General features: G+C 32.9%; 1 protein-coding gene across 1 annotated transcript in view; it reads right to left on the bottom strand.

Annotated features, from left to right (window-relative positions):
• Positions 1–23,350, bottom strand: part of wb (wing blister) — a 470,816-nt gene that overhangs the window by 39,420 nt on the left and 408,046 nt on the right. The window contains exons 37-43 of the mRNA XM_089102573.1: positions 20,291–20,613; positions 16,175–16,431; positions 12,145–12,285; positions 7,913–8,067; positions 4,089–4,286; positions 3,036–3,333; positions 672–812 (exon numbers count right to left, since the gene is read on the bottom strand). Of these exons, the coding sequence (XP_088958699.1) occupies positions 672–812; positions 3,036–3,333; positions 4,089–4,286; positions 7,913–8,067; positions 12,145–12,285; positions 16,175–16,431; positions 20,291–20,613 (1,513 nt within the window). The remainder of the gene's footprint in view (positions 1–671; positions 813–3,035; positions 3,334–4,088; positions 4,287–7,912; positions 8,068–12,144; positions 12,286–16,174; positions 16,432–20,290; positions 20,614–23,350) is intronic.

Genomic DNA, 23,350 nt, shown 5'->3' with positions numbered 1-23,350 from the left:
CTTGTGAGAGCCTTTTTTCAACATTAAATATTATCTTAAATTACAAAACTTACGGAGTGCCGTTTTAACTTTGTTGTGTTGTTTGTTTGTTTTTTTTTTGTTCCTTTTTTCTTTTTATTTTAGCTCAAGTGCGAATTCGTCACACTTGGGCTTGTGATATCCGTTTTTCAACAATAAATCTTATCTTAAATTACAAAACTTACGGTGTTCCGTTATAATTTTCTGTTGTTGTTTGTTTGTTTGTTTTTTGGTTCTTTTTTCGTTTTATTGACGCTAAAGTACGAATTCGGCACAATTGGGCTTGTGATAGCCGTTTTTCAACAATAAATCTTATCTTAAATTACAAAACTTACAGAGTGCCGTTGTTGTTTGTTTGTTTGTTTTTTGGTTGTTTTTTCGTTTTATTGTTTGTTTCTTGTTTCTTTTTTCGTTTTATTGACGCTAAAGTGCGAATTCGGCACAATTGGGCTTGTGATAGCCGTTTTTCAACAATAAATTTTATCTTAAATTACAAAACTTACGTAGTGCCGTTATAAGTTTATGTATGGTTTTGTTTTTTTTTTTTTTTTTTGTTTTATCGTTTTATTTACTCTAAAGTGTGAATTCGGCACAATTGGGCTTGTGATAGCCGCTTTTCAACAATAAATCTTATCTTAAATTACAAAACTTACGGAGTGCCATTCACCATCACCAAGATGTGTTGTATATTTCACAGAGACGGTGTTTTTGTTCCTTGTCTTGTAAAGACAGTAAATTTTGCCAGCTCTCAAGGCTACTGCAAAGAAATATGGTCTCTTTCTATTCCTACCCACCTGCAAAAAAAAGATAAGATGGAAAAAATAAAACAAATAAAATAAAATCGCAGAAACAGAAAGACAACAATTTTGTAATATATACTAGAGCTCTAAGTAATAAAATATGAACGAAAAAGCATGAATTTTCTTGAACCTTTTGATTAATAGATTTTACCATTAGAAAAAAAAATAAAATAAACCAGTCATCAGAATCGTCCTATTCCAGTAGAACTTCAAAAAACTTTAATCTTCTAAAGAATTTTATCAGTAAACAATAATAATACAGCTAATAGACAGTTTCCCGAGAACAGGGGTTCGAGTCCTGGGGTCACTGATTATTTGGTTTGGGATGGGGGTCAATGATGTGACTCTGTAAGCTTAGCCAGTCTCGACCCAAGTCTAAATGGGTACCTGGAGAAATCTGGGGAAAAAAAACGGGAAGCGTCAGATGATTTGCCCCCAGCCACACATTACACTCCCGGCTGAAGGCAGTGAATCAGGAGATTGGTGCCTGCATAACGTAGATCATTGGTCAACATGCGAAAAACTATTTTTTGAATAAAACAATTAATAATAATTAAGAATTAAAGATTCTAATAACCAAAAGTTAAAAATAATAAATGTAAATAGTCAAATTAGCACTTGGAATCTAAGAAGTAAGTTGAATAAACTAGCATTTATAATCTAATTTTGGATAAGTGGGAACTTATATATCTTTAAAAACTAGGAAAAAATAAGGAATTCAATTATTGATAAAAAATATCAATGTGCAGTTATGCAGTTTTTGGTAAATCAAAGGGTAATTTAATAAATGCAAAATCCTTATATACCCCAAGGGCATAAATTACAACCCCTGCCTTGGGGGTTGGGGGGGGGTTGTCATCCTCAAAGACATAATTTCTAGATCTTTCAACTACGATGAACAAAATGATTATCTCAAAATTTTGATTGGAAGTGTATGGGAAAATTATGGGCGGGGGAGGGGGGGGGGCATTTGCCCTCCTCTTATTTCCGACCATTAAATAGGGCACTCGTCCCCTCAGTTTTCAATTGAATGAGCCCGTTTTAAAGTTTCTACGAAAAGGCTTTCTATAAAAAAAACTTCCAAACTTAAAAATAAGAGACGTGGATGAGTAGCTAAAGACAAAGAAAAAAAAAACAACTAAAAACAAAACTAAAAAAAAAGAAAACCAAACAACTAAAAAAATGTAGATTTTCTTTGAAGATGTGGTTGTTTTTAGGAACAAGCCGACTTTTCATGTTTACGAATGAAAAGCGTTGTCAGATTTAACTAATTAGTTTTTCTTATTTGTCTTCATGGTTTGACGTGGCAACAATGACAAAAATTAGATGATAGAAAAAGACGTACATTAAGGAGAACTAATAGAATTAGAGAACATAGAAAGGTGGAAGAAAGAAAACAAAAGCAGGTGAGCTCGTATTGACGCATTTCTTCCATGGATTATAGCAAATGGCAAATTTCGAACTGAAGTGGATAATAGAGGTTATTAATCTGTATTATAGGACTAAAGTTGAAATTAACTTTAAAAAAAATAACTAGCCACAATCCTTACGTTTGATGAACAGTTTTAACTTCAATTCAATTTACACAATGTAGATCTATGCTACCTGAGAAAAAAATCGGCGAGGTAAGGAATCTAGATGAGTATAAGCTAGTACTGGTGACAGTATTTAAGATTTTTCTACCCTCCTCTACATTTTGAAGTGCCTGAAAGACGAGCCTGCTCAAGTGTCGCAGACAAGTCTGCTGAAAAGACGAGCCTGCTCATTAACAATTTAAAAGATCTAATATGTCTAGAAAACTCTGCAGGGGATGCTATTCCAGGTTAAAATAAAAAAACTAGATAAGATTAATATCATTTTCACTACTTTTTCAATAAGGGCCAATGTGCAATAAGTGTCCGACCTTAGTTTCTGAAAAAAAGGCAAAAGCCAGATATGGAAAAAAAGCCAAATGCTAGATGGCGTTGGCAATTTTTATTGACAATATTCCCAGTTTTTCATGTTTACTGTTCTCAAGAAGTTTGTTTATTTTAAAAATTAAGACAAAAAAAAGATATTTTCCAAAACCTAAATGGAGGGAGGGGGGTATTTTTTTCTCAGTAAAAGTACCAATGAAGGTATTTTTCAAAATCTATGAGAATCTAGGAAAATTGCTCCCCTCCCTGGAGGGGCACCCCTGGTTATAGTATAATCTGTTTTGGAGCGTAAAATGCATACCGGTAAATAGAACATAAGTCCATCCGACTGATACGTCCTAAATTGTAGGGTAATGTTGATGCCACCATTCAGATGCCACCCTCTCTTTTTCAAAGGTATTACTGCGAAGCTCTCCTCCGAGCTACCAAAATTTAAAGCACCATCTTCGTACAGCAAATTAGCACTTGGGCCACATGAAGAGGGCTGAGGAGCATCCTGAGCCTCTTGAAAAGCCTCAGCAGCCGCTAAATGTTCCTCCTCTTTACAACGACCAATGGTCACAGCTTCCATCTGGACTAGTGACTCGAAGCCGATGATTCTAAAATGATTAATTAATTTAAAACATTCTCTGAGTTAGGAAGAGAGTGTAAAGTGTAAAAACCATAAAACATTGACCCCCACCTACTAAAAATTGTCTTTTTTCATTCTTGGCGTTTAAAAAAAGATGTTTACTACCCATTTTAGTGTCGCATTTATAAAAATTTGTACGTGGCCGAATAGCTATGAAATTAAATATTTTTGTTATTCAATTCAAATTCAATTCAATTTATATATAACCTGTCAAAACAAAAAAGGGCGCAGATCCCCTAAATGACAGAGTACAATATAGGGGGAAAAAAGAGAAAAGAGAAGAAAACTTACGCATTGAACAAAAATAAGTAGTTTTTACAATCATAATAATCATAGACATAATCATAAATCATATATCATATTCACGAGATAATCAAGACATAAATAAAAAGACACAACCCAATCATAAGAATCATAAAAATAAAGAGGACCAATAATAATTAAGTTTACTGGCGGAAGATTTAAAATCTTTCACTCTTTTATCAATAATTGTGGAAGAAAAAATGAGTTTAAATTTTTGGGACAAAAAAGAGTTACTATGTTATGATTTATAACATTTTTATTTACCATTTTTATGTTATTTTTGTATTGTTCTTATATTAAAATTCACATTCTGTTTTTTCTTTGTGGAAAATAAACTTGAAAATCAGACAGCCCAACGCGAAGAACGAGACTATGAATGAAAGAACACCTTTGATAGCACTTAAAAAACATATAACTTACTCATTATTGACAATTAAATCTGATATACATCCATCAAATTTTGAAGATGTTCCTGCCAAGCTAGTAACATCAGCCGTGATATTTTCTGGCATACCTCCAATAAAAAGACCATGCTTATTCTTTGAGAGCTGAATAGTGCCATTGCTCTTTTCGAATCGAGATGAACCAACAAGAGTTTCATCAATAAACAGCTCCATTCTTAAATAATATAAAAATAATATGCAAGTAAGACATAATAAATTATAAAACAAATAATAAAATAAAAACTATAATAGTAAAAAACTAATAATAATAAAAACAAATAATAGTGTGTAAGTAATGAATTAATAAATAAAAATTAAATAAACAATAAATTTTATGTAAATATTTTCTGACATATCTCCAATATAAAGACCATGCTTATTGCCCTTTTTAATCTAGATGAGCAACTTTCATCAATAAACAATGCCATCTTTAAATAATAAATAGTATGTAAAGATGATGCACCTGCATGGTACAGTCCGTTGATTCCTAAAGACAACCACTAAATTCTTTCAGCTTATTTTTGTTGATTTTTCAGCCAGGTTTCTTTTTTTTTAATTTGGCAAAAATTTAAAATTATTTGACAAAAATCTGGCAAACGTATTTATTGCGAAAAATGCATAGATACACAAGGAAGTCGTGTCAAAATTTTGAAGATGTAGAGATGTGCAGGTTTTTACGTAAGTAGTTGAAACAGTCAGATTTCATTTTCACTAAATTCCCGATTAATTATTAGTAGATAAATAAATTAAAACATTATGAAAATAAATATATAGAAAAATCGGTAAATAAATAAATAATAGATAGATAAAAATAAAATAAAAAATAGATAAATAAATAACTTGTTATGTTATTTTTAAACAAATCACAAAAAACGATTCAATAGATAAAATCAAAGTTTAGAAGAAAGGAAGTTTATAAAAAAAGACAAAAAAAGAAAAGACAAAATAGAAAAAAAAGTTTATAAAGACTAACGAATTACAAACCGAGGAAAAGTAAATTTACAATCCTCCAATCTGCAGAAAACCCAAGATCTAAAACTAGATTCTTATTTTCCAACACAATTATTCCATTCCCGATCTACTCTATACGATTACATTTTCAGCAGAACAGCATTTTCATCATCGAGATTGTCAGTGGAACGCCATAATTTAGAATCCAGATTATAGATTTACCATCCAGCTTGTCAGCGGAAAACGCCAAACAGTAATAAAATCCTATCAAATACTTGACAGGATTTTGACGGCTCAACATTTCTTAGGAAATAATTGCCAAAATTACCTGACTCCCTGGAAGACCCCACCCTCTCCTTCAAAGGTCATGTTGTAGTCTATCGGAAGTCCAGAACTACACCACCATGTCACTTCAGTATTTTTAAAGAGTTTGTATAAGTTCGTAACAAATTTAATAATTAATTTAATATTTATTACAAATTTAATAATTATTAAATATATTTAATAACAAATTTAATAATTATTAAAAGCCGTCACAATCCTCACAACAGGGGGCTTCACGGTTTAACATTGGCAAGTTCTGTACAGTAAGCACGGAGTATCCAAGGAGGAAAACTGCATATTTTTCATAGTTTCTTCATTCTACAACATGAGGATATATGAAAGTATCAACAATCAGGATTATAGGTACGTCTCCCCTCCCACCAATACCGGTCGAAATAGCCCCCCCGCCCCCAAAAAAATACGGTCAATGTTGTTTAAAAAAAAATAATTGAGAAATTCCCAGCCCTTTGACCACCCGGGTAAAAACCATCTCTACTCCAAAAGTATCGGCTGTGTGCAACAATGCATACCAATAATACCAAATGCCCCCCAAAAAAGTCTGAAAAATATTTTTCAGAAAAATTAACACTTGTAAACACTGCATTCAAGAAAAATGAATCGTGCATTTCAGAAAAATTAACACTTCTAAACATCAGACGTGATAAACACTTGTACAACGTATAACTACGTAAGTTTTGTTGCTCCCTCAAGAACTTTTTAGGGAGTCCCCTAATTTAAAAAGGAAATAAATAAATTTGTGTCAAACTACAATAAGTAATTGAATAGACTGAAGAATCAAGGGTATATAAGCTATATAGGAGGACACTTTTCAAAACACAGATAAACACTCCGGATTATTTGATAAAGAAAGGAACAGCAGGATGCAATTAATAGATGACGGTTTAAGAGTAACTTTGGATTGGTTATCAGTAAGTTCCGACAGCTTTGTATATACGTAATATATACGTAATATATATATATATATATATATATATATATATATATATATATATATATATATATATATATATGTATGTACGTAAGGTAGTTCAAAGCCACAAACAAGATTATTATTCTATCTTTTAACAAGGAGAAAACAAATAAAAAAAGAGAAAAGTAAAAGCTAACGGAAACACCGAAAAACAAGACTGTAGGGATGACAGATCTATTAAGAAAAGGGTAAAAACAGAAGGAATCGAAACTGATTGAAAAACGGACAGAAACAAAACAGAAGAAAAGGGTAAAAACGGAAGGAAATAAAACTGAATGAAAACGGAAGGAAACAAACGGAAAAAGAGGGTAAAAACGGAAGGAAATAGAACTGAATAAAAACGGAAGGAAACAAACGGAAAAAGAGGGTAAAAACGGAAGGAAATAGAACTGAATGAAAACTGAAGGAAACAAACAGAAAAGGACGGTAAAAACGGAAGGAAATAAAACTGAATGAAAATGGAAGGAAACAAACGGAAAAAGAGGGTAAAAACGGAAGGAAATAGAACTGAATGAAAACGGAAGGAAATAAACGGAAAAAGAGGGTAAAAAAGGAAGGAAATAAAACTGAATGAAAACAGAAGGAAACAAACGGAAAAAGAGGGTAAAAACGGAAGTAAATAGAACTGAATGAAAACGGAAGGAAATAAACGGAAAAAGAGGGTAAAAAAGGAAGGAAATAAAACTGAATGAAAACAGAAGGAAACAAACGGAAAAAGAGGATAAAAACGGAAGGAAATAGAACTGAATGGTCAGTATAAAACGATTATAATCTAGCCAGCGACTTCTGAGATAGAAAATTCGGTAAGCACTTGTGTAAAGTATTTATTACATTATAAAAGTTTATTATAGAATAAAAACCAAGGGGTGGGCAACTCTCCACACCTGGTGCACAACTCTGAGCCCCACTTGTCCACCACGCTCCACAAAAGATAAGATATTTATTTTACAAAACAATCATGATTACAAACCCCGAATGGCCGAATTCGGATTTCAGAGTCAAAAATAAAATAAAACAATACAGAAACTTGGAAAACTGGCAAACAATGCCAAAACGAAAACAAAAAAGGAAAATCAGAATGAATAATCATTCGTAAGTTAATAATTTAATTGTAAAATGTCAATTAAAAAGTTAAATAGATAAAAACTGGCCAAACTGAACTAAAAACTAAAATAAAAAAAAAAAACTAAAAGAAGGGGTGGGGGGGGGAACAAAACAAGCAAATAAACACAAAAACTAAAAAAAGAGAGAAAAAATTACATATATACGAGTTTAAAGGGACACTAAAAAAGAGAAAGAGGGGGGGGGGGCAAAAAAGTGAGTAAATGCAAAGGCCTTGGGAGCATGAAGCCATGCGTAGCATACTCAGTGCTACGCATGGGCACGCTCGTCGTGCCTCCAAACCTTATGAATGGTACGCCTCCACCCATTATGGGATGCAGCGCGCAGTGTGTACGATGTTTGAAAGTGGGCCATCCCTCGATATGTACTTTTATGTGTAAAAGAAAGATAAACAAAATAATACTAGGACCAACCTCCTGTCTTGTTTGAGAATAGTAGCTGTATGCAGTAATCCATCATTTAATTGTTGATTACCAACAATTTTAAGTACTTCTCCACCAGCTCGTATGCTAAACAAGACCCTTTCATTTACTAAGGCCAATGAATAATATGAAAAGAACGAATCAGCCTGAAAACAAAAACGATTAATTTTTTTTTGACGAAAATTTTGCGCAAAAATATAACATTATTAACTACATCTAGATGTGTTTACCAAAGTTACTTTGGTCGAAAGACACAGCCTGGATTAAAATTGTCATCAAAAAATGTCATCATGACTGATACTTTCGAATTTAATATTTACAAAAAATTTTATTTGGGTAATACATACTATGTACTGATTTATTGACATTATTTTTGTTTATTGGGGTATTTTAACGTTTCTTTTTGTCTCTAAATTATATTCCTTTAAAAACATTCTGACATATCAGATCAATTATGAAATGTCATTCCTGTTCTGATTAACACCGTTCTCATCACTGTTGGATTATCACTGTTATCGGGCTATCGCCGCTGTCACCAATATTGGGATTATATCCCACCACCTGCAATACTATTAGAAACATAGTTCTCATCATTGTTGCCACGGTTGGAATTGTTGCCATTGATGCCATGTATGTTTCCGTTTAGGTTACTGAATCCATTTGTTGGAATGTCGACACAATATGGGTGCCCATTTGGCACCTTTATTTCAGGTAGGGGATTTAGCTAAGTATACCCGGGTGGAAGTTACAACCTGGCGAAGAAACTCCCTCCAACTGTGATATACAAACCTTGGTATTCTCCTTAATGAAAAATACTGAACCTCAGGGTACATCTCCCCTCAACATTAATAACTGTAACCTCACAATACCTATTCCCAATACGTTTAGGAGATAGTACTCTGACGCATATATGAAAAGACTTGCATTTACATTATGAAATAAATTTATAAAAGATGTGAGAGAACAGAAAAAAAATAAATATACAAAAAAACAAAACAAAGAATTGCATAAAACCTTTGTCTTAAAAACGTGACTCCTCTAGCACTGTGATTTATTGAAACGGCGTTGTCAGTGACAGTTTACTGATGAAATGGACCAAACACTTCTTCATCACTTAGTACCAGTTAGTATACTAAACACCACCAAGGCCAATGAGCAATATGAAAAGCGTAGACCTATCTGCTTTTAAAAGAAACAGTAAAATTGAATTAAATTATTACTTTGTTTTGAAAAAAGTACCAGCAAAAAAGTATATTCCTAATGATCAACAGTTCCTAAAAATATGGTTTTCTAGAAAAGCATTGTCATTATCTAGCGATCATAATGTTGCCATGAGCGACGTCATTAAGACGCTGTATACACAAGCTATTGGAGCAGGCTTCCCAGGAAACTTAAAGTGTCACCATAACGTCAAATAGTGGTGCGGCCAGTTGTGTGACGGCTATCACACTATACACTGACTGTATATACGGTGAATAGCGGTTTTGGGACGTTTTTCGCATGTAACAGTGACCGTTTTGCTTTAAACAATGAGAGGAAACGTGACTTGGTGAAACGTGAAACGTGAAGCGGTCAAAAATGACTCGAGCGAGCAAGTATATATTTTTTTCCTGTGTTTATTATCTGGTTTAGAAGCTAAGTCATCTCTTTTGTTATCCAGTACATAATCAAACAATTCTGATGTTAAGTGAAAGTAATAGCTAAATTTTTTGTCATTACAATACAGATAATGACGCAATAAATTTAAAATGCACCCTTAAAATCATGATTTTTAAACATAACACTACCCCCCAAGCGATTTTTTCTGATGACTCTTCAGAATCCAGACATACTAATAATGCTGTGACAAAACTGTCTACTCTCCACCAATGTACGGCACACCGCTCGAGTAAGCACTGAGCGACAACGACTGTGTACGGTCGCACCACTTTTTAGAAAACCACAGGCTGGCAACCGTAAAGACGGCCGTTATTTACCACTGTTACATAAAGGCCGCTAGATAACGACATCGCTTTTCTATAAAACCATAGCTTTAGGGTTTTAAACCATAGCTAGAAGATTGAACAAATATTAATAAAAACATATTGTCGATTGAAGCCATTTTTCCAACCAACCCCCCCAAAAAAAATTATTGGCTAACATTGCTAGATAGCTTCTCTGACCAACCGTGTCGTTATTGGATAGTTCAAAATACAGTATTTAAAACTGATAATGTAGTAACGCAGAATTACTAGTTACTACGCAGGGAATGCATAAATAATGTTTCTTATCGCTAGCGGATTATTTTGGTGGTTATCTTCACATATAGGCTGGCCTAGTGTGCTATTTTTTCCAAGCTTGTGCCCCCCCCCCCCAATTGCTTAGAAAGTTTCTTGCTAATTAATTTTTTAAATAAAGGTCGTGCTTCCACAAGCTATTTTTAGTTAGACGGCGAGCACATTTAGACGGCGAGAACAGTTAGACACGATCACGTTTTTAGTTAACGAATAGACGACAGAAAAAAAAACCTTGTAGAAGAAACAAAAATTCGCAAGACACCTTATTTGGCGGTGTTTTCACAATTTAAAAATACTCTAGTATAATACATAGTTTCCTATTATATCGACTAGATGTAGAAGAGCAACAATTAATACGGGCATCAATTAAGGAGGAGGGGTGGGTCCGATTTCGGAAAAAATCTTTTTTGCGTCTTTACAAAAAAAATAGAGAAAATGCCCACCCTAGAGTTTTAAATATTTTTTTTTGTATCCTCATTAAAAATTGAAATAAATAGCCCCCCCCCCCGTCTCACTGTATATAGCAGAAAATACTTTTTTGAATAGTTGTTTCACTTTACCACCTTATTGCATATAGTCTTTGCTCTAAATTCTAATTAAATGACACTCGTACTTACAGAGTAATAATAATAATAATAAAGACTGGACCAGCACTTACTATACACAGACATATAATAAGGCACAAATTAATTTAAGAAGTCTGTTGTGCGTACCAAGGCCATACCCAGGATTTTTTTTTGAGGGAATTTACCCCCAAAAAATTCGGGGGGGGGGGTGTTTTACACAAAAAACCCTCGAAAAACGCATACAAAATTTGCTTATATCCATTTTCGTTGCGTTTTTACGAGTCAGAAAAACATTTCGGGGGGGGGGGGGTCAAACCGGGTAACCCCCCCTCCCTCTGGATACGGCCCTGGTGCGTACAGTTGGTGACATCAGGTTATTTTCGGTTTTTGATTACATTCACTTGTTTCGTGGTAGTTATTAGTTTCTGTGTTTATTACAGGGGAGGGGAGACGGAACGGAGGGGACATTTGAAGGTCGATATAAAGTGACAATTCACCGTCGCTGTTTTTATCTCTTCAATAACATATTGAAAATATTAGAAAATGACCATTTGAATTAGTACTTTCCGCGTGTCCGGATAGGTAATGAATAATAGCAATTAAAACATTAATTATTAAATTTGAGACTTATTCATAAAAATTATTTCAACCTAAATGGTTAACGTTGATATTGGTACATGGTACAAAAAATAGTAGGGAACACGTACAAATAGTTGTATTAAATTGCGACAAATATGTAAAATAAGTATAGTATACTAAACAATTAATGTATATTACTTAATTATTTAGTATAATATAAGTTATTAGTATAATATAAGTATATTATACTAATAAGTATGCTATTATTAACCACTTATGTTTGCTAAATAATTAAAATATATGAGACTGATGGGTATTTTCAACAAGAATATTATAATAAATAGAAATATTATATTAATTATTCAATTACCCAAAATTAATAGTTACAGTAAGAAATTATATTAAATAAATAAATTACATTGAATTAATTGTATTTTTTAAATAGCATATTACAGTACACCAAAATATTTTAAAATAATTGTTACATTAAACAATTGTACTATTTTAAATTCACGGTATTACTGAACAATCAATTATTAAGTTAATTATTATATTCAGAAATTAGGTTACATTAAATAATTAAATTATATTAAATCAATGGTGTTCTAAGATAATCATATAATATTAAACTCAAAAATATTAAATTCAATTTTATATCGAATAACTATATCCCATTAAGTATATTTTTTTAAATTAAAAAATTTATTAAATAATTAAATCATATTAAGTTATCAATTATATTAAAAAATTATTTAGTATTAAGTAATTATATTATATTAAATTAATGAAAAAGGCTACATACCCCTTTGTCAGACGATGACATAAAAATAAGAGCATCCGGCAGTGACGTTCTGAAATTTATAGAAAGAGAAAAGTCTTTCCTAATAGAAAGTGCTGGAAGCTGTAGAAATCCACGACCATCAAATCCAAGAAATCGCTCAGGCTGGAACAAAATTATCATTAATATTTTTAATTACATAATAATTAAAATAGTAATAATTATAACAATAAATTATTTATAATAGCTTAGTTAAAATAATAATACTAGAAACACTTTACTGGCCGGAATAATGAAATAAGGCCACCAATGAATGAATCATCTGGCTTCATCTATCGAATGTGATTTTATTAAAATGCTGATGTTGCTCAACCCCTGAAACGGCTATGCATAATTTCTAGATTTTAATTCAACCTATCCAATAATATTTTAGCTTTTTTCCTTAAATAATTTAATTATTTTATTTAGTAATAAGTTATATTAATGATATTTACACACAAAAACATTATCAAACATATTCTATATATCCAATGAATGTACAATAAATACTTAATGTTCAATAAATGCTAAATGTTAAATGAAATTCGATTTATGCGTATTTTTCGTATTTTTATTTGAGTCCCATTCTCCCCCTGTAAGTAAATAAAATTTTTCAAAGAAAATATCTAAATTTCGACAGAAAAATAGACGACTATAAAAACAAGAAACCTGAGTCTTATTTCCAATTCAGCGACAGCATTTTATTTCCAAATTTATCTATAAAATAAAACTAAGCAACAAATTAGCTTGCAATTTCCCAAAATGACCGCATAATAAAAAGAAAATCATCACTAAAATCATCATTAAAAAGAAGAAAAAAAAAACAACTCTCAGAAGTGAAATTTCTTTCATTAGACTGCAGTTTCAGAGACTGCAGTCTCATCAGAGACTTTCATCAGAGACTATATGAAATCAAACAAAAAAGGAGTGGTGTCAATTCATGAGGATTTAGGGATGGAGGTAAAAAATATTTTTCGACATCTAGGGGGGGGGGGTCAAATTTGTCGGTTTTTTTTTCAATTTTTCAGTGAAAACACTCCGAAAAATGTATTTTCTAAAATCTGGGCGGATGTAGAAAGCATAGGAGGCAGAGGCCTCTTCCCAACCGATACTACTGGTCAACTTTGAAAAAAGGAAAATATTTTTGATATGGTATTTTGAAAAACAACTGAATTTTAAAACCCATTTTCAGAGGGCTAACCGTACAAAAATGGCAACAAATTTCCAAACAGAAGATATGATTTTATTCAGAAATCTATTTTCTGTTAAATAAAAAACGCAACAAGCTTTCTTGAGCTGTTCAAAGTTAGCACAATCTTAATACCTTGAAGGATTAAATTTGAGAGGGATGTTTTTGGCGGACTGTATCTCCGGTCTGGAACATTTTTGAGTGAAAAAATCGCATGTCTTTGTTTTCGTGAATTTCAAAATGTATTAAATTCAATGAATCTGAGACACAAAAAGGTATCAAAGGTTCTAACTATTGAATATTCATTAATCTTTCTGAATTTATGAGCCTAGGGAGGGGGATGCTCCCTTGAATACTACTACTACTACTAATAACTCACCGCAGTACCAAGCCGCCTGAGGTCAACACAGCTACGCACGATCCTCCTCAATCTCAATATATTCAAAGCCTCCCTCTTTATACCTCCCAGGAAGTTCCCATTTGTTTGGTTCCCATTTGGAAGTGAGCCAATACCTGCTACCCACTGTTGTCACCTAAGATTTGCGTGGAAGCTTACGTCACAATACAGTAAGCACTAGCCTCCATGAATTTGAATAACATGATAGAAAATTTGTTAATAAAATATAATTATAGGAAAATTACAACTCTAGCCAACAGAGAACAGAGCTCTATTTGTCAGCTTAATACATAAATATATGAAAAGCATCTTCAGACAAATAAAGGATAAAAGAAAAGAGAAAAAAACAGAGGAGGGGACCCCAGAACACTGACTATGTAACCCAAAATTAAAGCTAAATCTATTATAAAGATAAATCTCAGTTTATGAAATTTGATTTCCGCAATAAGTTCTCCAAATTTCCCCATCGCTGATGCTGATTTGACATTATTAACAAGATATTCTTTAATATACTTTTTGAAGATACCAAACAAGTGGCAGCTCCGTGGCACTGACGGAGTACAAGGCATTTCTAAGTTATTGGAGGTTCAGAAATAATAAGTCGATTGCTCAGAAATAAAATATATATTATTACACAGGGCAGCAGGAAGTTGGCCATGTAACCTAAAAAAATCGAAAGAAGCACAAGACAGAAAATAAAGAGATGTCAAGCAAGGGTTTAAGTAGGGAACGTTTAGTGTCCCGCATAAGAGCCCTTGCTCTATCATAGTTTTGAAACTGCCTTCAGTGACAGGAGAAACAAAACAAAAAATTAAACAAATACATTCATTAAGCATTTTGAAATTAATACATTCACCTCACCACCCTAATCAATACCAAAAAAAAAAAAAAAAAAAAAAAAAAATCCAAGCTAGGCAGGAGAGTAGTACATGATTATGCCTACTCAAATAACAGCAGACTCAATCAGGAGACATCACCTCCAAGGAAAACCGGAGATAACTTAATTATTAACAAGAAATTCTCTAATATACTTTTTGAAGATACCAAATGCGTGGCAGCTTCGTGAAGACTATGGAAGAGCGTTTCATATCACGTTATAAGCTATCAGAGGGTTGAAGTCAGACCAAATTGATGGAATATAAGGTATCTGTAAGTTATTAGGAATCTTTATTCTGTTCTTCACATCTCTGGTCTTTATCCTACACTTAAGAAATCGGATGTAAACGATATTCCTATTTCCACAACTGTAAGTTTCTCCATTATCTTTTTTGGCTTAGCCCCATAACTTTTATCCTTTATCATTTTTTGGCTTAGTCCCTTATCTTTTATCCTTTACATTTTTTTGGCTTAGCCCCTTATCTTTTATCATTTACCTTGTCTTTGGCTTAGCCCCTTATCTTTTATCCTTTATCTTTTTTGGCTTAGTCCCTTATCTTTTATCCTTTATCATTTTTGGCTTAGCCCCTTATCTTTTATCCTTTGTCTTTTTTTAGCTTAGCCCCTTGTCTTTTATCTTTGTTTGGCTTAGCCCCTTATCTTTTATCTTTTATCCTTTATATTTTTTGTCTTAGCCTCATATCTTTTATCTTTTATCCTTTATCTTTTTTTGGCTTAGACCCTTATCTTTTATACTTTATCTTTTTTTTGGCTTAGCCCCTTATTTTTTTATTTTTTTTTGGATTAGCCCCTTATCTTTTATCTTTTTTGGCTTATCCCCTAATCTTTTATCCTTTATATTTTTTGGCTTATCCCCATATCTTTTATCCTTTATCTTTTTTTGGCTTAGCCCCTTATAATCGCTTGACCTATTTGTTTTGTTATTGGTTTTATTTTTATTTCTTATCCAGTATTTACCTTTTTGATGTGTGTGGGTATTAATGCTACAATAATTATTTATTATTCCCCGTATCCTGACAAAAAATAAACTTCAAAACTTGCACATTCATTAAAAAAAACAATTATTTAAATTAGACACTGTTAGAGTAATTTAACAGTTTATTAGCTAGGGATAATTAGATCAGGGATAATTTATGTTTCCGATGTGTGTGGGTAATAAATAATTATTATTATTACTATTTATTCCTTCGCATATTCAGAAAAAGAATAATCTTCGAGACACATTTTTCCACTTAAGGACAAATTCTGCAAATAAACGATTATTTGGAACAATTCAATGATTAGTTAACTCAGAATAATTAGAGATAAATGACATTGCCGATATGTATGGTAAACATATAATTATCGTTATTACTATTTATTCCTCCCCATATTCAGGTAAAGCATAACCTTCAAGACCCAAATATTCACTGAAAAACTATTCTATAAATTAGGGATTATTTCAGTCAAACTAAATCTATCTGTAACAGAGCCCCGACAATCCCTCATCCCCCTACGTTGAATTCAACTTAAAACAGGCTCTAATTCCTTACCTCATCCAAACATGATCCTTGTACATCATAATTGCTACCCTGCAATGGATTGATACCAGTGGCAATCGCTTGTATATCTTTTAAGCATCCGCGCAAGTGGCGTTCAAGTATATTTCTTGGCAGATGAGTAGAAGTGGCGAAATCAGGAGGTGTGCCACCAATAAAAAGCCGAGCTTCTTCTAGGTCTAGGTCCATCGGGGCCTCTCGTTTAGTCCATGGTGCTGCAGATATTTCCTCATCATTTACGACAAGCAGTGCTGCAAATGAACGTTAAATAAAAACTATATATATATATATATATAAATAAATAAATATATATATATATATATATATATATATATATATATATATATATATATATATATATATATATATATATATATATATATATATATATATATATATATATATATATTATATATTTATATATATATATATATATATATATATATATATATATATATATATATATATATATATATATATATATATATATATATATATATATATATATATATATATATATATATATATATATATATATATATATATATATATATATATATATATATACATATATATATCTATATATATATATTATAAGGCTGGGTATATATATTATAGGCTGGGTATAAAAGGTTGGAGCTGTACCGATGTTGTGATATGGATTTGGGTCTCCATTACGTCATACGCTCCTTCCTCTGTCCTTATCTCTGGAAGGGAAATTCTGCTTTCGTGACCTCACAGTGGCATCGGGGTGGGCCTTTCACGAGTTTCCTTAACCAAAATTTGACTGAAAATGCCGCTGCGGGGTGACCTTGAGGAGTGGCACCTCTCGAGAAAATTAGAGCCTAGTTAACAATACAGCATTTGTACTGGATTGCACAAGGTCATCTTTTTTCAGCTAACCATCTAGGGCAAGAAAAGCAGATCATTTCCAAATGGGATGGGAGAAGGTCGTGAGGAAGGACTTAATATAAATTAGAACTTCGTGGGAGCGTAAAAGAGGGACGCTCTGGACAGATTAAGATGGGAGTGGACCGTGCATAGCTATGTTGCCTCAGGCGGTAGTAGCAGTAGTAGCAGTATATACTATGAACCCATGGCACAACAAATACCTTCTTGTCATTTACGAAAAACAGCGCTGTAAATAAAAGTTAAAAAAATAATAATAAACAACAAAATATTAGAATATATAGAGAAGAAGAAGAATATGAATAAAATGTGAGCTCATGGTGCTGCAGGTACCTCTTTGACATTTAATACCAATCAGTGCTGCAAATAAAAGGCAAAATGAAAGAATAATATAGAAAAGAAAAGAATATATAGATTATAAAGATGATTAGAATAGGCCATAAGCTTATTATAGACCTGAAGTTTATTATATATTAGACAATATTATGCAAGCCTTGCTGCAAATAAGATAAAAAAAATAACGTATAACAGAACATACAAATATGTATAATAGAAGAATATGGAATAGAATAAAATATATTATTGAATATAGAATAGAATAATATAGAATATAACTTCTGGTAATAGATATGCTTCCTCATCATTTGCGAAAAGTAGCGCCACAAATCAAAGAAAAATAATAAAAAGTAGTAAAGTAGAACAGAATTCAAGAAATAAATGTAAAATAACATAGAACACAATTGAAAAGGATAGAATATATTTTATTCGCTAAGTTAGAGCGAAGCATAATTACATTAAATACACAGTAGCAGTGTAAAAGTCAGAACTGCAACAAAATAGAAATGGTATAACGAAATATCTAAATTTAAATTTATCTAAATTTAGAAATATCTAAATTTAGGCACTATTAAAGGAGAAAAGTTTACAACTCAAGACTCTGAATGAACCCTCTCAGACAAATTCTAGCCACTGAACTGGAAACTATTTATGACCCGGAAGTAACTATTTTGTTCTATATAAATATTGTTGTTTTAATTGTAATACTTTAGTTTATCTGCTGGTTACGATCACTATGTATGTGATCATAATATCCAGAGACTTTGTAACTGTTTTCACTGTCTAATAAAAGGATTTATCCCTATTGAAGTTTTATTTGTTCGTAATAGAAAGCTTTGAGGTCTTCAAAAGTTCCCACCGAAATTGAAAGAATTAGAACACCTAAAAACGAAACGACACGGAGAACCTATAAAAATAACAGATGGCGAAAAGGTAACTACTTTACTTTCCACATGAAGAAACTACCCATTTCTTACCCAAGGAAAATAGGAAACAAAAGAGAAAGTTTTGGCCTTCTAAAAGGCTTTTCTAAGCAAAGATTATAGAAAATAATATGGTAATACTGAATCAAAATTGAAAAAATAACAAAATCTGCCATCTACCGTCACCCTTCAGTTTTAAATTCGTGTAGTAACTTTCGGGCATCGTCACAGTTGACTATCATATTAAAAACGTTTTTGGCGTGAGTTGTTGGTTATAGTTTTTACTAAATTCTACCAAACTGGCCCATAAGTTGTACGACTGACAACACTAGATTGGATAAACCATGCACCATACAAAGTCACCAGATAGACTATATTAATTACTCACTCTCTTTTCTATTCTAACGTTCCCCGAGTAAAGAACTGAGATTTTACTTATATGGATATCTTCTCCACCGTTTAGGGAATATATATGCCCCTCCATTTGTTTTGGGAGGAGGTAGGGTCTATCTGAATGGAAGTTAGATACAATTAGAGGATATAAAAACCTCTGGTATTATTTCAGTTTAAGAAGGACTTTTAGGTTCTTTTATTGGAGGTCAGGTGGGACATATTCACTTAGGGTTAGTTTCCACCTACTTATATCTTCCCTCCCTTCAACAAAGGGGCCGAGTGTGGGCCCAACCAACAACAACAACAGAATAAGTGTCTTAGAAAACGAAAATGATATGGGTTAAGAGATGTACCGATAAAAATGTTTTTTTAACTAAAACTAATTTATGATTTAGCAAACATTGTAGAATTAGCAGTCCAAACATGTGTTTGACACCACTGTTGTCAGCTACTAGATTCCAAAACAGTGTAATTATGTAATTATTTTACACGAAGACAAAATCTTACCCAGAGCAATTTAAAAATAGTAGCCCATAAATATTGTTTTTGTATTCCCCCCCCCCGCCCCTCATCAGAAAAATACTTTTAAAAAACCATGAACTTTATAAACCTTATATATAAACCAATAAACTTTATAAAATCTTAACTATATAACTGTAAAAATAAGCAATTTATATGAAATTTTGGCTGGATTCTGAAGATTGTGAGCGAAAGGAATAAGTCTCGAGCCCCTTCTAAATATGTGTACACATAACTAAATAATATTAAGTCCAAAATCAAAAGAAAATATGTGTTGTTTTTACATTTTGAATTGTAGAATGGCCAATAAAATTAAGAAAGCTCAGCAGGGATATGATAGGGTACACATCAAGGAGATTGACAAATTAAAAAGAGAGGATACGTGTCTGAACCAAATCTCCAAGTGATTATGAGTGACAATTGGGGGAGTGATCAGAAAGGAAAGGCAACCGCCTCCCACCTAGATTTTGAAAATTCTTTTTCCGGAATTTTCACGGAAAAAAAAAATGCCTCCACCATTTTTTTTATTATTATTTACGTTAGAAAAGAGTTGAAGAAAAATCCTTGTCCCTATCCCTACATTTTCGCGAACTGGGGCCCTCCAAGTCCCAATGACAATGTGGCGCTATGTCCCAGAGCGAAAGATATTACAATCAAGTTGTATCTTAATTGATTAGAATTTTGATTTAAATCAAAAGCATAATTTATTTGAATTAAAATTTTAATTTAAAAACTACAAATGCAACAAATTGAAGACATAAATACAGTTGAACAATGCAAATATAAAATGTGTAACGGGAATCTTATCAGCGAATGTAGCTTTTAGTAAAATACATAAAGTAAATAAATTTCTATGATTTAAGTAGGGATATTAGATGGCACTAAGTAGTTTTAATTCTCAAGGGTCAACTCAAGTTCTCAGTCTCATCAATTTTTCAAGGCGTCTACCTAGGTGAAGCGCAATTGTACTACCGTGAACCAGATTTCACAAATTGAATACAAAGGAGAAAATATACGATAAATAACTTACCCTTTTCTACTCCTCTATATCGTACCCGGGTTGCCTCAATTTTTACCCATTTTCCTGAGTTATACTTCCCTGTCGTTTGCAGTGTCAGCGCATGCTTCATTCCAAAATAAACGTTTAACCTCACAGTGCCATCTCTTAAGTCTACCATTAGGTATTGATCAGTGACGTTGCTATAGGCTAAGAAGAGAATGCTATCGGTATCAAACGTTCGAACTGATAGAGTTACTGAATATTGACGAGGATCGTAATGTGGCACTTGTGGCACTTCTGCGTAACCATTTCCGCCAAAATGGAAAGCAGATTCGTCTTTTATCTCCTCAGCTCTACAGAATGAAAAAAAAACATTAGCAAATTAGTACCGAGGACCATGAAAATGAAATCTGGCTGTTTGAATCAGTTAAGTGGAAACTTACACAACCATGAAAATATTAAAAAATAAGAAAAGTCAGGGATTCTATTATTAACAGAGAAGATGCAGTTTTTGGTTGCAGCGGGCGCCAAATTTAAAAAGAAGAAACGTGTGTGAAAATTCAGCAAAAAAACAAAAACTAAAACCATAGGCACCCAACAGCTTATGTATCTTTCTTTAGATTAATTAAAAAAACTTCTTCCACAAAATAAGTTTTTCAAAGAAAAGTAAAGAACTCAATTAAACAAGAAATTAGCAAAAATAAAATCAAATAATCTACCAAGCGTGAAACTACCACAAACCAGGATCGATAAATAAATGAAACCCAAAACAAACAGAAATTACAATAAATAACCGAGTCAAACTCAAAACGAGCAGAAATTAACATAAGTTGGGCGCAAAACCCCTATGCCTTCCCAAGGCCAGAACAAAATTTGCACTTTACTGAAAAAAATACAAATGTTTTTACTTTTATAACTTTAATAAATCGAATAATATTAACATTTTGGTTACTAGACATCAGTATATGTATATTAAACTGAAAATGCACATTCGTTTATATTTTTTAGTAAAGTGCAAATTTTGTTCTGGCCTTGGGAAGGCATAGGGGTTTTCCTCAAAAACATATTTTCTATCTGGAAATCAACTACGGTGAACAAAATGGCTATCTCAAAATTTTGATTTGATGTGTTTGGGGGAATGATGGGCGTTTGGGGGGCTTGTTACCCCAATCACGTTCGACTATTAAAAAGGGTACTAGCCCTTCGAATTTCCAATCGAATGAGCCTGTTTTATAGTTTCTACGACAACACCTTCTATAAAAACCTTATATGCCCCCGGGCCTAACTTAAAACCCTTGCCCTGAGGGTTGTAGGGGGAGTGTCCTCCTCAAAAACATATTTCCCATGTGGAAATCAACTACGCTGAACAAAATGACTATCTCAAAATTTTTATTGGATGTGTTTGGGGAAATGATGGGCGTGGGGGGGGGGGGCTAGTTTCTCTCCAATCACTTTCGACTATTAAAAAGGGCACTAGCCCTTTGAATTTCCAATCGAAAGAGCCTTTTTTAAGTTTATACGACAACGCCTTCTATAAAAACCTTATATGCCCCCAGGGCATAACTGAAAACCCTTGCCCTGAGGGCTGTGGGGGAGTGTCCTTCTCAAAAATATCTTTTCTGTTTTGAAATCAACTACGCTGAACAAAATGACTATCTCAAAATTTTGATTGGATATGTTTGGAGGAATAATGGGCGTGGGAGGGGACTAGTTACCCTCCAATCCCTTTTGACTGTCAAAAAGGGTACTATTCCTTTTAATTTCAAATTTAAGGATCATGTTTTTTAGTTTCTACGAAAATGCTTTCTATAAAAACCTTATATGCCCCCGGGTATAACTTAAAACCCTTTCCCTGAGGGTAGTGGGGGAGTGTCCTCCTCAAAACACTTTTCTATCTGGAAACCAACTACGCTAAACAAAAAAGCTATCTCGAAATTTTGATTGGATGTGTTTGGGGGACTGAGGGGCGTAGGGGGCTAGTTACCCTTCAATCACTTTCAACTTTTAAAAAGGGCCCTAGGACTCTCAATTTCTAATCGAAGGAGCCCCTTTTGAAGTCTCTACGACGACCCCTTCCATATGAAGTGCCCTGCTCTAAAGTAAAAAATTAATACATGGTACATTGTGCCAACATTGTTCTTATATGCCCTCAGGGCATAACTTAAAACCCTAGCCCCGAGGGTTGTGGGGGAGTGTCTTCCTCAAAAACATAATTTCTATCTGGAAATCTACTACGCTGAACAAAATGGCTATCTCAAAATTTTGATTGGATATATTTGAGGGAATGATGGGCGTGGGGGGGGGGCTAGTGGCCCTCCAATCATTTTCGACTATTAAAAAGGGCACTAGCCACCCCAATTTCCAATTGAATGAGTCCATTCCGAAGTTTCTACAACAAATCCTTCGATACGAAGTGCCTGTCGAAGAAAGAAGAAGAAAAAAAAAAAACACATTGTGGCCACATCGTTCTTTACTTAGGCAGCGCTAGCGCGCTGCCTATGAAAACCAGCAGAAAATTTCTCTTTGAAAATTAGTCTAACTGAATTTTAGAAAATTTTGAAATTTTTAGAAAAATTCGAAAAAGAAATTTAGAAAATTTCTCTTTGTAAATCAACAGATTTTTAATGTTTCAGTTTTTCAAAGGTAAAACGTTGCCAAATTTAACTAATCGGTTTAGGTATTTATCTTCACGGTTCAACTTGGCAACACTGATGAAAATTAGGTATTTTAACCAAACGTAACCATTTCCACCAAAATGGAAAGAAGATTCAGCCCCCAAAAAAATAAAAAAAGCAAAGCAGTTCCAAAAAATGAAAAAAAGCAAAGTCAAATACCAAGGACAGTGAAAATGAAACCTGATGGTTATAACCGATAAAGTGGAAACTTACACAGCCAAAAAAACCTTAAAATTAAGAAAATCAGAGATTCTATTCTAATAGAAGACAAGATGCACTTATGAAGTTTCTGGTAATACCAGGCACCCAATCAAACAGTTCGTGGTAACGAACTGTAAGTAAGGAGCGACCCGGCTCAATGGTAACCGAAACTCTAGAAAACGGTATTTTGATACAAATAGATACACCAAAAGAA

This window comes from Artemia sp. Qi Xiang Cuo, chromosome 16 (genome assembly GCF_049724085.1).
Source record: "Artemia sp. Qi Xiang Cuo chromosome 16, ASM4972408v1, whole genome shotgun sequence".
Lineage (NCBI taxonomy): Eukaryota > Metazoa > Arthropoda > Branchiopoda > Anostraca > Artemiidae > Artemia > Artemia sp. Qi Xiang Cuo.
Note: the sequence above shows the minus strand (reverse complement) of the source record. Positions and strands in the feature narration are given on the sequence as shown.